This window comes from Lacerta agilis, chromosome 3 (genome assembly GCF_009819535.1).
Source record: "Lacerta agilis isolate rLacAgi1 chromosome 3, rLacAgi1.pri, whole genome shotgun sequence".
NCBI classification, from domain to species: Eukaryota; Metazoa; Chordata; class Lepidosauria; order Squamata; family Lacertidae; genus Lacerta; species Lacerta agilis.
In genome coordinates this window covers 88,714,038-88,727,610 of record NC_046314.1, presented here as the reverse complement: position 1 = coordinate 88,727,610, position 13,573 = coordinate 88,714,038, and the positions used below count along the sequence as shown (strand labels likewise).

The following is a 13,573-nucleotide window of genomic DNA, read 5'->3' as shown; positions in this document are numbered from 1 at the left end:
AAGCATCCCCAAGGAAGTTTACGTAAATAAATAAAGTTACTTCTACCCACATGGCACTGCTCTAGGATAGCTTTCAAATAATGAATCAAGAATTTTGGTAGGCTTTAAATGAAGCAATTACATGCCAGAGTGATGCAAGCCCTAGTCCACCTGGCTAAGGTGGAATTAGAAACTTTCCTATGCAAGGAATAAGGGTGACAGACTGACAACAAGCTTTAGTTGTGGCAGTATAGGCTTTCAGGGGCCTCAAGGGAATGGCAGGTCTTCTTAGTTGGGAGAAAGACAGGAGAAAGGAAGAAGGTAATGGGTGGACAGTGGAAAGCAGACAAAACTTTGCACTGGGGGTGGAAATGCTACTACAGCACTGAGGAAGAATTTTAGATGGTGTTTGTGAGGGGAGGAGAGCTCCAGAATGTTTTAGAACGGCAAACTCTGACTTCTACCAGTAGGCGGAGCTCAAATAATAGAATACAGTAATAGAATCATATAATTGTAGAGTTGGAAGGGACCTGGAGTCCCACATGACGTACGTAGTCTTGCAAGCACAAGAGAAGCTATATAAAATATTGCACAGGTAACACCTTATTGCCACAAAGATGTAAATTATATAAAACCACTCGAGTTAGTTGTAGTGAGTATGGGGTAATGGATGATAATTTCATGCATACATGTTGGGAGCACCAACTGCTGAGCCATTTGGGAGTCTTAAATAGATTATTTCCTGTTATTACAGACATGCTAAGATTCTGTTCCCCTGCAGCATATCTGAAGTGAATCTAGCACACCCTAAAGATAAGGTTCTTATTGAATTTTTTTTAAAAAATGGCTACAAAGTGTCACAACAGCGTATCGGAATATCCTGGGACCACTGAAGAAAGCACCTTTTTTGGGTGGAAATTCACTGGCCTGATAATGACTTTGGAACAGGAAAGGGATTTTCAATGAACTATTGCAGAGATTGGTTCCCCTTTGTTGCTTACTGAAACAATGTCTAAAAATACTCAGAATAATGCATCTTTTTTTTGCCTGATGATGCACATACATTGTTAATAAATTAATTAAAACCTCTCTCTTTTTGCTAAAGACTATTTGCTATATAACATTTGAGGTCCTGGTATCCATGCATGCCTCTGTTTCTCAAAATATACTATGGAAAAATGATGCAGCCATTCCCACATTACAAAACTGATCTTAGATAAGAATAAAGTGATACATGTGAAGATAACACTAAGACATCCAAGCCTGTATCTAAGGTTGACTGGTAACTACTACCCTTTATAAAACAACTCATGAGAGGCACCACAATTTTAAAGATTTTAGGGGTGTTTGCATATAAAATGCTGGTTCGACATCCTTGAAATCGTAATTTAATGTTCTGTGCAGCAGTAGATTTGCACCACCATATACACCAATTTCCTGAAACAGCAATTCTTAGCGCCAAGCCACTGAAAATTGAACCTTTTACAGCAAACCTTGTGAATTGCTGGATACCTCACAGAAGTGATTTGAAAAGCAAGCTCTGTTTTCTTCACATCAGAGGGATCACCCGATAGAGGGCAGTAGAGATTTACAGCTTCCATTCATTTGTATCATTCTTCATTGTAGTTCACCTCAATTCCAAATCCAATTTAGCTAGTTTTAACTTGTTCCCTTTTAACCTGTGCATTTAAATCTTTTTCAGTTTTAAATTTTACTCCAGCTCACTTGGAATCACAATGACCCTTCTCATATACAGAATAACAGCACTTGCTACTTTAACGTCCTTAGTAACTTTTCTTTTGGAATTTTTGCAGAAGATAAAAGAGGAAAGTATCATATTCAACTATTATAGTCACAAGGTCTCGTATAAAGGGGGCTGACTACATTCACACCTGCTTAGTTTCAACAACTCTGCAGCATCAGCACTCCCCAAGTCCATTCATTAAGACTCCTACCCTGTCATCTTGTTAGTTCAGTGCTTAAATTTCCAATTAATGTTTAAGTTATTGCTGCCATATCCCTGAACATGCATTATAAAACCATAGAATTACTGGTAGCTTCAGTTCATGTGGAAAACAACATCCAAGCTAGCTAATTAGCAGGAAGAGATTAATCCAGCTGAGGTTCTATTAATTTGCCCATCTCCTATTTTTCCTTTGGGAAATGATTTACCTTTGTTTAAAAGATGCATCTCTCCATAGATACAAGCATTCGACTGACATAAAGATTGGTGGGCTAGTTCTGCCTAAACCTACCTCAAATATTGTTTAAGTAAGAATGAATGGCCCTCAGATACTTGGAGGAAGGTTAGGATACAAATGCAACAAAACCCTACGAATGGATCCAAAGAAGAAACAGGATGAGTGGAAAGGCCTTCCCTTCATCTAGAAGGGAAGTCCCTGATAGATATAAGCCAATTTCCCCCTTCTTCTACAGTCCCCTGTTGCATCTCATGTCATTTCAGAAGAAATTCCATCTCCCTGTCCACTCGGTTAAGTGCAATTCATTGTAAAAGTTGGATGCAACCAAGCCTGTCAGTTTTTCATAGTTACTTCCTAAGATTTCAAACCCTAAAGTGTTGTAAGGAAAAAATGTAGGATAGTGAAATTCCCTTCACAATAATGCAGAATCAATTAAAAGTGATTCGCTTGGTCCTGCAGTTAAGGAACAACGCAGCTAATCTCATAAATCTACCCTTTTGTTTAGAGTGTTCTTTCCACTTACGCCCAGGTAAGTGGGGGTTAATATATTAACTGCATTTAATTTATCAAATTAATTTATTTACTGCATTTATTTACTAATTTATTAACTGCATCATGTCCCAGAACTGGTCTCTGGGTGTCTCCCAAAGCAAAGCAAAACACTTAAAACTGTAACCTAAAACAATAACACAATCTGCAATTTAAAACATTATTAAAAGTATACTTCAGGTTACCAGACCCTCCGGGTGTCCCTATTTTCCAGGGACAGTCCCAGATTTACAGAAGCTGGGTTCTGATTTGATCCCAGAATGTCCTGCTTTTCCTTAGTGAAGACACTGGGCGCGGAGGAAGATCCAAAGAAAATACGGGTGGCAGCAAGGAAAGGCAGGAAGATATCCTATTTCTCTCTTCCCACTGACACACACACACAGACAAAAATATAAGTAAACAAGACTTCTAATGTAAAATGTACGGTATATTTCTCTCTGGCACATGCTGCAGACCACATCCCAAGAGGAATACAGTCGTACCTTGGTTGACGAATGCCTTACTAGTTGAACATTTTGGTTCCAGAACGCCGCAAACCCAGCAGTGAGTGTTCTGGTTTGTGAACTTTCTTTTAGAAGCTGAACGTCTGGCGGGGCTTCCAATTGGCTGCAGGAAGCTCCTACAACCAATCAGAAGCTGCACCTTGGAAGTCGAACGGACTTCTGGAACGGATTCTGTTCAGCTTCCAAGGTACAACTGGTTCTGGTTGGCTTGTGAACACCCACAGAAGGAATACACGGTTCCCTGTCCCCCACCTCAGTTATAAATCTTTGGGGTTTTTATTGTCTTCATACGGAGAAAAAAATGGAGAGGAATGAGCAAAATAATCCACCACCCTAACTACGCCATTTCTGTGGAAGGGAGATGCTAGAGACAGGGGTGGGACCTGCAGGTAGTGACTTTGTTGACTGGCTAAGCAGAAAAGATGGGCAGAAGCATATGGGAAGCCTCTTGGTAGGTGGAAATGTATTAATACACTAATGACTGTGTGTCAGAGGAGAAAGACTGGACCTTGGCTTTGGAGGGTCAACAGAGGAGCCTCCACTGTAAAAGCCTGACCCTTCTTTTGACCAATACTGAAAGGGAGATAAAAATGTTCTATTAAAAAAAACAGTTTCTTTCAGTTTCTTTTTTCTTTAAGTCACTAAAGCTATTTTTAGTGTCCTACTTTTCTCTTCTTTAAAAAAGCAAAAATAAATCCCTGTCCCAGATTTCTAAGGAATGGAAGTACAGTTAACTTTTTAAAAATGGAAAACTTATTTAACATTTTACAATTACTTATTTTCTTGACTAAATAGCTAATTCAGGTTAATTAAAATACCTATTCTCGTGAAAAACTATCTTTTAGCTGCATTACACTCAAACTGGGCTAATATATCTCAAAAGCCAAGTAAGGAAATTCATACTTCAGAAGAAGAAAAGCATTTACAACTTGAAGAGCTGATCCTCATTTGCTTTTAATATCCCTTTAAAGTATCAACTTGGCAGATCTTTAATCTTTTCTTGCATGAAAAGAATACAACTGTTTTTCCTGGTTTTATATTGTCAGTGTTGAAATATTCTAGACACAATGGCACTGGGGGAATCTTCCTTACCTATCAGTTACCATGCTAACTGCTAAAATATACTAGGAGTTATTGTTATATTAGCAACAATATTTCCATGTTGCCCATAACCAAAAATTGTCTGGGTAGCGTATAGAAAAACTGCCATATTATTATATGAACTGGGGAGGCGGGGTGGGAATATGTGGCAAAGATTAAGCATTCCACAGCTGGGATGCTATCAGAGAGAAGGCCCTTCCTTTCATAGTCACCCATCAGATATCACTTGGCAGTGACACTCTGCAACTTCACTGTCGAGGTAGTGTATGGGAGGAGCCAATGCTTCAAGTAAACTGGATCCAAGCCATTTATGGGTTTGAAGGTTAAAAATAGCACTTTTAAATTGGTTCCAGAAATGGACTAGAAGAGTGGAGCTGATAAAATATTATAAATATTATATTATATTATAAAATATATTCAAAATGTTAACTTCCAGTTAAGAACCTTTCAACCCTATACTGGACCAACTGAAATTGGGACGCTCAAGTACAATGCATAATGGTAACTTAAACTATTGTTGACTCCACAAATGATTAATCTTTATTAGGATCAACAAAAAGTCACAAAAATGTGGCAAACTTTTGAGTTGGGTAACTCAGATTGCAAGATGAGCATGTCTCGCCTAGGGTGCTACAGTTATCAAGTTGCATTGCTAGGTTACAAACCAGACTTTATTTTCTTAAACAATGTGGAAAACAGCCATGACTGCTTTATTCCAGTAGTTAAGTGGAAGACACGTACTTATCTGTAGTACCTGGAAGGGACAAAATGAACCTGCAATCCCCATTCTGGAACTAAGTCTACAAGCTTGCCTAACAGCTACAACATATAGCCTTTTAAAAAACAAAACTTTTTCCACATCCCACCAGACCTGGATTTCTGCAACATCTTACAGATATGGTATTCTGGAGAACTTGAAAGCTTGTCACATTTTTTGTGACTTTTTTGGTTGGTCCGAATGAAGGCATTGCCCATTTGGAGTTGTTGTTTCCCCCCTTTTGTGCCTTTAAGCAAACTGCTGTAGTAAATACCAGCATGTTACTGAATTCAGGACCTTCAAATAAGTTAACAAAGGCAACTTCAACCAAACTAGCAAGCAAGCTTACAGAAGTTCCTAACCTACTTTATTACCGTACCTGTCTACACACACAAGTTTCAGTGATTTTGCCTTATCTACAGCCTGAGAGTACCAACACACACACACTCTCCACTAGCCACCAAATATTTCTTGCCTGATCACCTGAAAGTGCTTTTGACATGTCACACATGGAAAGCTTATTTAAGAGCTTGAAGACTACCTAAAAATAGAGTCTGCATTGATTTTTCTGGGCAAAAGTGTAATCAACCTCTTCAAAGATTAAAGTCACTCTGGTGTCTTAAAAGTCATTCAAATGCTATTTTGAAATGTGCTAGTTTGGTTTACCAGTTGTTAAAAAATAATAATACTGCAGGATAGGTTAGGAATTTAAAAGCACACAGTAACCAAAATGTCTTTATTTACAGCCTCATCACAAACATTCAAAAGCGTGGATTAGAATCATCAGCCAAATCGTACATTTTCTATATTATCCTATATTATCAAATGGATATCAGTCTAGTTCAACAGTTCCTAATGTTTTGGGGCCTGGGGGCAGATTTGAAAATCGAAGAAACTCCTATTTCACAAAAGAAAAGCTAGCATTGCTCAGAAACCTTCCCCTTCCAACAAAACAAAACAAAAAAACTCACTAAACACAGACAAGCTCCCCCCACCCCGCCCAAAACAGAACAGGCAGTCACTCCAATAAATTAAAAAAAAAAAAACCTATCTAATTTTAAAATTAGAAAATAAAAATTAGACGGGAAAGGGTGCACAGTGGGCACCTGGAGCTGCCCGAGGGTGAGAAGGGCTCATGAGGTCCCAGATCTAGTCTATTATTTTTAAAAGATGTAGAGCAGAATGCTGCTGTGCGCACAGCTAAAAACTTGTTTTGGTTACATACACCAATATTTAAATGCTCCTGTGATACAAAAATGCCTATAAATTTATACAGAGACAAATCCCCCTCAAGTGATTTTCAAAAGTAATACCTCTAGGTGTTTTCATTAACTTTCATTACATGAGGCCGGCTAGACTTTGACTAAGTGTGTGGAAATGGGTTAAGAGTAATTCAGCTTCTTTGGAAAAATTAAAATTGATTACTTACAGCAGAAGCCGGTCAACCTTTGGTCCATCATACCTCTGAAGGATAAGTGGAGGCCTATACACTTTCATTGTTTCTGAAGTCTCTATACTAATTCTTACAGCTGCCCTCTTTATAAGCATAGGCATGCGGTAATTACTTTATTTATAGATATTAACTCAATCAGCTACCAACTGATATAAGATACAGCAACAGATTTACATTCATGACATTCGCACCACTTCTAGCTGCTATATTAACATCATGAATCGTTTAAAGATGTATGAACTAATGCTCTATTTAAACACAACAGTTAGGATCTTTTATTCTGAGAATCTTAAAATGGGGTTCCGGATATTATATTCAACAGAGAATGCATTCGAACCGAACAAGCCCAGCAATTATTTTAGCTGCTTGTTGCTATCTGTGTTGGTGTCAACCATCCTGAAAGACTCTAGAACAGCGGAAATCAATGAGGTGCCCTCCAGATGTTTTTGGATTACAACTCCCCGACCAGCATAAAGGGTTGCTGGGTGGGACTGGTAGTCCACAACTCCTGGAGGGCACCATATTGGCATGGGCAGTAGCTGCAGCAATAGCCAAACAGGAGGCAATCCACATTTGACAAATATTTACTTCACATTAAGAGAAGTGATGTATGTGTACAACAAGAAACGCACAATCTAAGAATATGATTCACTGGTCTGATCAATCTGATTCTTTACTTTCAAACACTAGCCACACTTTGTGCTTACAAAAGAAATAACAGCAATAAGTTATTTAATCCCACCCTCCTGTCTCCCTAGAACATACCGTATTCTTATGGCTGAAGCACCCCTTACAGGTTTATTAACTAGTATCAGTGTTCAAGTGTTCTTATAGGAACTGCCCCCCTCCAAAATGTTTAATATCCGTACCCTGTAATTGCTTGGTTCTTAGCCTATCCTTGATGGACATCTTATAAATAAATCCCATTAAGTTCGCTGGTGCTTATAAGCATATAAAGGATGGCTGCCTTTAGCACCTTAAAGAAAGCTGAAAATAATACAATTAAACCAGCAGTTCCCTTTGGGAATCTCCTTTTAAATACCTGAATTCCCTCTTTCCCCACTCAATCATCATCTTCTTCTTCCTTAGTATGCTGTACCCAGTTCCTTCAGAACTGCTTCATAGGGTCTGCTTTCTAAACATGTTATCATCTGTGTACATTTCCGAGGAACCTTTTCCAATTGTTGAAATTAAACTTCAGCTCAAGGAATCATTCCAAAACCCCAAAGAAAAAGAAACTAGCATGAACAACTTAGGAAAGCTGCCTGTCCTATATATCTGACTGGATGACATCATTGTGTATTTTACAAAATTGGCTCCTGTAGGCCATTTTGCACTTCAAAGTTGGTATTGATTGTTTTATATATTTCCTCTAACACTAAATATAAGACTGCAAAATGCAGAAAGTTAAAGAAAGCAATATAATAACAAGTATAATTCTATTAGGTACATTAACATCAAGTAGTAAACCATAGCCTTGGTAAAATGTAGTTTTGCAACAGAAACAAAAAAACCTCTAGAAAGAAACACATCAACACAAAAATTACCCCCCACACACTTCTGTTTATTAAACAATGGCTTTGTGTGATGTACACATCTTGCCTGCAGCTTAACAAAACACAGTGTGAAGCCATTTTGGGGGTGGGGGTTTGTCTTATGAACCTTGGTTTGTTTTAACTAGGTATTGGCAATACATGTGAACCCAATACCCATCATTAACCAAAACCACAAAACCATAATGCAAGAGCAGCTGGAAAACAAACCAATGTTTGGAGAAATAAGCCATGGTTTGTTTGATCACCTTGCTAAACCATGATGGCTTAAGCAAGCAATGGCTAGGCATCACATGCAAAATGGGCCAATCTGTGCGGAAATACACATGTCTACTCAGAGAAGGCCATGCTGCACTTTCTGATGTACAATGAAAAGCCTCACATGAACAAATATTTATTTATTAAATATCTACATCACACTTCATCCAAGGATCACAGGGTGGTTTACAGTATAAAAACACAAAAATACATACCATAGTACCAAACACTAACTGCCCCCCCCAACAAATACTTCCCCAATCACCATCATAATAGTACTATTTTATATAAAACCACACTAACCTTCTCTGGATTTCTAAGTCTTCTTGTGATGGGCCATTTTGCACCTGTGGGGGAAGTTGTGCATTTTGTCGAGGCAACGTTGGACCTAGTAAAGCAAGTTACACTTCAGCTTTTATGCAAAAGGCACATGTAAAGTCCAATAAGAAATCAACTTTCAATTTTTGACTACTTATTAAATTTGCAGCAAATAGCCTAAAAAATACATAAAACAAACTGGGCATCACCATCAATATTGCTCCACATCTTTTCAAAATGTAAACTGATATATTCAGCAGGAATATGATGAGTGTGGAGAACACACATATTTATAAACCTTTAAAAGATTCCAAAATTTTAAAACAATTATTTGGGAAGCAAGATTAGATAGAGTTTAAGAGCCTTCTAAACAGAAAACCAAAATCAACAGGAAGTAGAAACCCAAACCCACATCAGTATAATTCTATATTTAGAGGAGGTGAAATGAAAATTTAGTAGATGATTTTTCATTGTTAATTCTAATACCTAATATGTACATATATTACCTTTGCAGTCTGCAATGCTTAGAAACTGAATTCTAACATATGAACCACTACAAATTTGATCTATTACACCAACTTAAGAGGTAAGTTTACAAAATACATTTGTGAGAGCTTAATTGGTTTGCTGGATATTTCGAGACAGTAAAGGTCTCAAAGTGGATCCCCCCCCCCAATGGACCAATCCAGCTTCCTCTGCTTTTTAAATTAATTTTTTTATTTGCAAATTTAACAAAGAAATAGACAGGGAATGAAAAAATACAACACAACACAACAAATATAAATAAATGATATTAACAGTAACAAAAAATAATCAATTCACATTACAGATACAATAACTATCACTGCCTACATTTAAACTAAAAATATAAATTAATATAAGCCCTCCAGATGTCCTGATATACAGATGAAATTGGCATCCATATGAAATACAGTCAACTCTTAGCTTATGCACCTCTAACGTGCACAATTTTAGCTTTAAATGCTTGGCAGCGGGCCAGTAGAAATCATGTGGGGCAAGGCCCACTTAGTGCGCTGCCTTCCAAGTGGCAACCCCCCACTTTTGTTCCCCTAGCAGGGTCAGCCCACCAGACCGTTATGTTAAAACAGCTGCACTGGTTGGCAGTTAGTCACTAGGTCCAATTCAAGGTGCTCTCTAAGGGTTAAGCCAGTGTTTCTCATACTTGGGTCTCCAGCTGCTGTTGGACTACAACTCCCATCATCCCTAGCTAGCGGGACCAGCGGCCAGGGATAATGGGAACTGTAGTCCAACAACAGCTGGGGACCCAAGTTTGAGAAATACTGGTTTAAGCCATGGGTATGCAAACTAAGGCATGGGGGACGGATCCGGCCCAATCACCTTCTAAATCCGGCCTGCGGACGGTCTGGGAATCAGCGTGCTTTTACATGAGTAGAATGGGTGCTTTTATTTAAAATGCATCTCTGGGTTATTTGTGGGGCATAGGAATTTGTTCATCCCCCCCCTAAAAAAAATACACTCCGCCCCCCCCATAAGGTCTGAGGGACAATGGACCGGCCCCCTGCTGAAAAAGTTTGCTGACCCCTGGTTTAAGCCCTGAACAATTTAGGTCCCAAGTATCTGAAAGTCCACCTCCTCCCCTACAGATCCTCTTGGCTGCTAAGATCAGCTGACAGTCCCCTCGACAGCTTTACCACCCTCAAAAGTTTTTTGGGGTGGCTGCCTGGAAAAGGACATTCTCTGCGGCAGTCCCTAAGTGGTGGAATTCCCTCCCTACATAATGCTGTTTTCCTGGGCCTCTGGCAGCCGAGCTGCATACTTTTAGGACCCACCCCATTCCCATGATTGCAGATTTTTAAAAACTGTTTATAACACTGTATTTTAAATTGTTGTAAGCAGCAGGCCTTCTGGTGAAAGGAAGGTAACAAATTTATTAAATCATCATCATCATCATCATGAGTAAAGGAGTTGCTAGAAATAATTGTTCTAGGATATGTGATCAACAATTCAAAATGAAGCACCAGCTGCAGCGTGTTAAATAGCAGATCATGTGCTGTGTGGTGACTTACACCTCAGTCTCATACATGTCCTCGAAATAAAATGCAAACAAGTTCTATATGGTATTTACTCCTCCAGTACAAAGGAGCCTTTTCTCCTGTGGTTTTTCTCCTAGTTTTAGCTCTGACAGTTATTTTGTATGCAACTTTTAAAAAACAATTCTTTTTCGGGCATCTGACATATTTATTGAAATAATGTTTGTTCTGCCTGTTGTTGGTTTTTTTTAATCAATCTTTTTTACTTGAAACACAATCCATGAGGTGTGGTGAGAGGGGCTTTGTGACTGTCACAAAGATGGCAACCTTATATAGCAGGACTGGTGAAGCTTTGTCCCTCCAGATGTTGTTGTACTAAAACTCCCATCTGGAGTTTTGGCCATGCTGGCTGGGACTGATGGGCCAAAGGTTCACCAGTCCTGCTGTACATTTGCACTCTCACAATAGCCATATAGGACTCTGTGCATCAGTATCCACCCTAGATTTTCAAACCAAACTCCTTTTTTAAGCCACCATCTCAGTGCTAAACTAGATGTGACTGCTGTCACATATTTGATGTTATCCTTTAAAAAGAAAAATTACAAAGCAATGCAGATGAGAACAGTGAATTGTTGGCCAAGATTTTTAATCATTCCACCCCACCTCATAGTACCAACTAAAAACATCCCAACCCCAAGCCAGTATTTTCTTTGGCTGAATAGCAGAGGAAATGGTTAAATAACCCCTGCCCAGAGCCCTAATACTGATCAGAGGTATATGCTGCTGCTTAAATCTTTAACAACAGATAATTCACATATTTAATGTATCATCTAGTTTGTCCCTGAGGGGTTTGATGACTGTGAAGCACTGATGAATATATCAGTCACTTAATGCTATGTCTCTCCATTGTTGCAGAGAGCCCTGGGAAAAGGGGGGAGGGGTGGAATGGCTGGCTCTCTTTCAAGAAAAAACCATTTTGCATACAGTATAGTTGAAAGGCAACAGGAATGCAACCAACTGCACTACAATGTATGATTAGAGTTCATTGTTATTCAAGCCTGAGAGGTCAGTTGAATTCAAAGTACTGCTGGATAAATCAGCTTGCTGGTCTTATTCACATTCATCAAATGACACAGAGAACGAACACACCCATGTTATAATTTTGCTGTTCATGCTCCATCAGAAGGCCAATACGATACTACTTCAATGTTATATTTTAAGCAATTGCTTCCATTAATTAAAGCTGGGTCTTTCCTAAAAGCCATTTCAGGGAACAAATTATTTTTAGCAGGTCTTCTAATTAAGATGTCTTTGTTTTTTACTGACAGAGCTAAGTTTTAAAAATCTGAAGCCTTGGACTGTTAATGCATCGACTTCTAACTAACTCATGTCTATTGGAAAGATAACAGCTTAGGTTAAAATATGTATCTGGACCTTCTACTCCAACTCAAGATAAACAGAATGAAGTAACATTGAACAATAAGCCACTATTTATAAACCGTTGTGGAAATTTGTAGCAGCCTTACCAGAGTCTTGTGAATTTAACACTTCTAAGGCATGCATCATGGCACTTGCGAAGACATTGGCATCTTCTTTGCTGCCAAAGTTGAGCCCATACACTTGTCTAGCATCCCGCCACTGATGAAACGTCTGTGTTGCTTGATTGTACTTCAATCCTTTTGGAATGGCACAATTTATTACCACCTAAAAAAATAGTAAAGTATAGTTATGGCTTAAAGGTGCTTTGTAGCATTTTCGCCTGTGGATGTGTATTCCTTCCCTCTTCTCCTTGTTCCAAAAGAATTCAAGAGATATGCTTGTGGTCCTGCTTAAGGGGCCCAATGCCTTGGAATACACTTCCTGTTATCAGCAAATGTCCCCTTCCCTATTGATTTTCCTCAATTACATTGTTTTAATTATCAGGCATTTAAAAAACAACAACCCTGCAGTGCTAGTTAGGTCACTCCAAATAACAATTAAAAAAACACCACCCCCACCAATATATTATAAAACAGTAATTTTCCAATGAAAATGCGTAAGCGGTCAATAAATAAATATATTTTACAGTGTTTGACTATATTGTTTAGCATTAATAGAAATGGAATGAGAAGAATCTTAAGAGGCAGTTAATGCACAACTATGTGCACAGGTGGAAGGAAATCCTAAGTACGAATCCTCTTGCGACTCATTCAATCAGACATGTATTTCTCATAGTTCCAACTTCGTTTAGGGATTTTCCTTTTTTTTTTTTAAAGGCAGAGGTACATGTATGCCCCAGTAGCAGGCATACCCTCTCTGACTAGAACAGAGGGCTAGGTATAACACAGTATCACTTCTCTTCCATCCTTCTGCCCCAATGAGTGCAGCTCCAGGTGAGATCTTGCATTGGAAACGGATGCTGGGCCAGTAGGCCAGCATAGAAGAGTTGTGCCAGAAGCAGTTTAGTCATGCTGGTCACATGACCCAGAAAGCTGTCTGTGGACAAACACCAGCTCTCTCGGCCTGAAGCGTGATGAGCATCGCATCCTATAGTCGCCTTTGACTGGATTTAATCATCCAGGGGTCCTTTACCTTTACCTTACAGAATAGGGCTAGGGGAGAAAAGCAGCACCTGCAGATGAGACCTGCCTTTGCGTCACTTGATTTGGCTGGGGGGAAAGGCTTGGGGATAGGTTACAGAGACTATTATTCCCATGTTCTTATGTCCTATTTCTCCATTGATAATTGATTTATGTTTGGAACCGTTGGCATATGCAATTAGACAGAACAGAAAGATTTATGGTTTGTGCATGAGCAAGTGGAATTTAGATTAGCTTTGTCTGAAGATGATTTGCTACTATTTGTTAGCAGGCCTGAAACAGTTATATCAGAATTTATTAGATCAATGGA

The 13,573-nt window shown here is 38.8% G+C and overlaps 1 protein-coding gene across 6 annotated transcripts in view; it reads right to left on the bottom strand.

Moving 5' to 3' along the window:
* The window catches only part of ENAH (ENAH actin regulator), a 75,312-nt gene that overhangs the window by 17,030 nt on the left and 44,709 nt on the right, over positions 1-13,573 (bottom strand). For 5 of the 6 annotated variants that reach the window (XM_033144677.1, XM_033144676.1, XM_033144675.1 and 2 more), the window contains exons 3-4: positions 12,211-12,388; positions 8,658-8,742 (exon numbers count right to left, since the gene is read on the bottom strand). In XM_033144677.1, the coding sequence (XP_033000568.1) occupies positions 8,658-8,742; positions 12,211-12,388 (263 nt within the window). Of the gene's footprint in view, positions 1-6,519; positions 6,660-8,657; positions 8,743-12,210; positions 12,389-13,573 lie in introns of those variants that run through there. The other variant, XM_033144679.1, reaches the window with a different exon arrangement.